This window comes from Propithecus coquereli, unplaced genomic scaffold, assembly GCF_000956105.1.
Source record: "Propithecus coquereli isolate 6110/MARCELLA unplaced genomic scaffold, Pcoq_1.0 Scaffold9, whole genome shotgun sequence".
Taxonomy (NCBI): Eukaryota; Metazoa; Chordata; class Mammalia; order Primates; family Indriidae; genus Propithecus; species Propithecus coquereli.
In genome coordinates, this window is record NW_012155284.1 from 3,938,605 (window position 1) to 3,942,240 (window position 3,636).

The window sequence follows — 3,636 nt, forward strand, 5'->3', positions numbered from 1 at the left end:
CTAAAGGGTTTTGAAGGGAATATCTTTCTGTACATTTTTCCCATGGCTTTTATTTTTATGATATACCATCTGCCTCCAGACCAGAGAAAGCAGGTGCTTGGAATCAGGCAGACCCTAGGAGCAGATTGCTCCTTCTGATAACAGAAGTTTTAGTTTCGCTGTTTAAAATAAGGATAAAAATGGCCTGACTCTTGAAAGCACTAAAGTTATGTTGTTGGTAGCCAATAGATAGATTGATAACTGATTCTTTTGCTTCGGTGTTTGGATATTATTGTTTGGGGATAAGGCATAGATAAGTGATCTCGTCATACTAAAATCAGATTTTTAAAACTCTCTTTATGACCATTAGGAGATGTGGATTGGGTATTTACTAGTTCTTTGAAATTATTAACCAAATAACCAAAATTTAGCTCAGAACAAAGTTGTTTAATAGATACTTATTTTGATTTATGGTATGTTTTTATAATTTCTGAATTTTTGGTTCTCCTTTAGGTGTCACCTAGTTAATTCTTAACAATTTTATCGGGTAAAGGTTCAGGTAGCCCAAGGACCTGGCCCTAACTGAGCCAGTCTTTTTCAATTATGTTGATTACGGTGGTTAATTGGTATCAATTTAATCATAGTGATGCTTGTTTATCTCCAAGACTGGTGAATAGATTAAATCAATTTTGTTTAGACCCTATTTGGTGGTTTCACAAGAATTTTATCATAGTTTTGTAGCAGTCTATAATGTGAAACAGGTTCCTGAAAAACTTACTACCATTACAAACAAAGCTTTGTAACTTGGTAATTCAAGTCCTGTGCCTAAAAACCAAAATGTTACCCAAACTGGCTTCATACAACATTTTAAAACATAATACACTGTAAATCTGTATTGCTCAGAAAATTGATGCTATATGAAAACAGAAGCAGTGGCTAATACAGAGGGATATTTATATTCGATGCCAAAACGAACAAAACAAAAACCCTGGCACTTTACAATTGTTTGAAATCAATTCTTTCCTTTCTTTCCTTTCAAAGCAAACATATAGAATTCTCTGCTTGGCCCTTAAGTGTTTACACTATGATTGTGTAGGCCATAATGTTAGGAAACGATATAGAGAGGCATATTGTGTCAGAGCTAGAAGCGTCCCTGGAGACCCCTCCCTAGTACCCCCTCTTTGTTGAGGGTGAGGAAACTAAAGCAGAGAGGTAAAGTGACCTGGGGGAGGTCATTGCTTTAGCTCATGTTGAACTCAGATCTCTGACCTCATTGTGGAACTTTCTCACCTGCTGCTTTTCCCAATGAGGTCCTTTTCCATAATGTGCTTATCAGACTTGAAAGACTGCCCAGGAATTTTTCTGGTAACATGTATTATTTGCATGGACTATCTTTTATTAATTGATACTCTTCTTGTCATGTTTTTGTTATAACTAATTTTATGTTTTATGGTAGGATCAGAATAGCTGCTTTGCCCATTTTAAGGAGGAAAATGTCTGGGTGAAGACATGGGTGATAAGGCGTCATTAGGTTAAATTGTGTTCTTGTTAAAATCTGTAAGAAAGTAGGGAAAAGAAAAATGCAGTATTGAAGAAATCTTCGACCACAAAGGAAGATGTTATGATGGCTCTTGCTTCCTTCTCTCTTAGAATTACATGAGCCTTAGTTGCCACTGGCATTTGGCTTATGTGAAGCTGATACACATGTACACACATTCATTCATCTAGTAGACATTTATCAAGTACCGTTTATTAAACACCTTGCTAAGCCACAGATCTAAAAATTAAAGATATATTCCTGATGGCTCTCAGATCTTGTGAAGCTTGAAACAAATGGTATTTCAGGAACTACAGTCCTAGGGATGCGTTCTTAGCTTTGAGAATGCCATTCCTCACGAGCAGGGTTGTCTAACAGTAAACAACAGTGCCATCTTGTGGAAAGCGAGCCACAGGGCCCTGAAAAGAAGCATTTACCAAAACTGCGATACAGGTAAAAATAATTGAACATATAGTTTTTAAATCTCCTTAACTAAAAGCCCTTTACCTGAAACAACTCATGTCATTGTGCTTAATGGTATTTTCATATGTTCCAAGTAACTTGGGATTCGGGTAAATCAGTGGATTTTTTGTAGTTGGAAATGGAAGAAATACATTAATCAAGAGCAAAAGGAAAATCAGCTGCTTTAGGATGGAGTCATAGTTTTTCTTGGAATTTTCCTCTTGGAAACTCTGAATCTTTGTCCATTTCTGGAGAACACCCACCAAGATTCACAGAGATTCAAGTACTAATGTAATGTGTTTCAGCAGATCGGAAGAATAGTTTTATTTTTTTCCATAATGTATGTTTCTCCCTCTTTTCCCTCTCCCTTACCCTCCCTGCTCTGTGGCTTGAGCTTCTAACCAGTAGAAAGAGAATAAAACGTGATATACATTAACCACAAGTTAGAAGATAACGTTGATTCTAGAAGATGCAGGGTCTCTTTTTGAGGAAAGATTATTTAAAGGATAACTATTCAATAAGCAAAAACAAAACAACCAAAAAAACTGGAAAAGAGGCGAATCACACTGCTAGGCCACAACATCCTAAGTATTCAATGAATAGTAGCTAGTATTAAAACATCAAAGTGGAAAGAAACCATTGTTCACAGACAGCAAGTTAGAAAGGAATTTCTAATATGTTATAGTGATAAAAAGTATCCAATTCTCTTGGGGAAATTTGAGGTAAATGGTAATAGGAATTGAGAAGGCAGAAAATTTTCAATGATTTGGTCTTGGCTGGACATTAGAATCACCTGGGATATGATTTATTTAAATAATATGTTGCTTTAAAAAAAATCCCAGGGCTCAGACTGCACCCAAGAGCAATTAAAAGAGAATCACTGGAGTCGGGACTCAAGTATCAGTTTTTGCTTTTTTTTTCATTTCCCCAAGCGATTCTAGAAAAGGCTGAGAATGACTGTTTTAGACCAGTGATTTTCAACTGGCTGAAGATTACTATCCTGAAGAACTTTTTAAAATTACCTAATGCTCTACCTCAGTAGTTCTCAAAGTGTGGGCCACAGACCAGCAGCACCAATGTAACATGGGGATTTGTTAGAACATGCAGATGGTTGGGTACCATCCCAGACCTAAAAAAAAATCAGAAACGGCAAGGGTGGGGCCCAACTATCTGTTTTAATAAGCCCTCCAGGTAGTTCTGATGCCATTTGTTTAGGAACATTGACCTACCCCAAACCAAGTAGATCTACTCTGGGTTGTAAGGTCCCGGTTTCTTTTTAAAGATCCACAGGTGTTTTTTATGCAATGAAGATTGAGAACACTGTCTTAGTTCTCTTAACCTCATACCACCTGCAATCCTGAGAATAAACAGGAAAGAAGAAAAACAGGTGGACTGGCCAGAGGATGGTGCTGTAGAATCTCTAGTGGATTGGAAGTAAGTTGGCAGATCTGTGACCTCCTCTGGCTAGGCTACCGGTTAATGATATTCTGCCCCACATCTTTGTTTTTTTTTTAGAACTGTTTTTTTTTTTAAGTGAATATTTTTATATCCAGTCACCAGATTCTAGCTGGGTGGCCTGGGAAAGCCATTTAGCTTCATTTTGTGCCTGAAAATTTTAATCTGTAAAATCTCCCTCTGCAAGTCTAAAATTCTATGAA

General features: G+C 36.9%; 1 protein-coding gene across 1 annotated transcript in view; it reads left to right on the forward strand.

Annotated features, from left to right (window-relative positions):
* The window catches only part of DMGDH (dimethylglycine dehydrogenase), an 86,211-nt gene that overhangs the window by 65,100 nt on the left and 17,475 nt on the right, over positions 1-3,636 (forward strand). Inside the window, 2 exon segments of the mRNA XM_012664481.1 lie at positions 1,947-1,969; positions 2,854-2,881. Coding sequence (XP_012519935.1) covers positions 1,947-1,969; positions 2,854-2,881 — 51 coding nt within the window.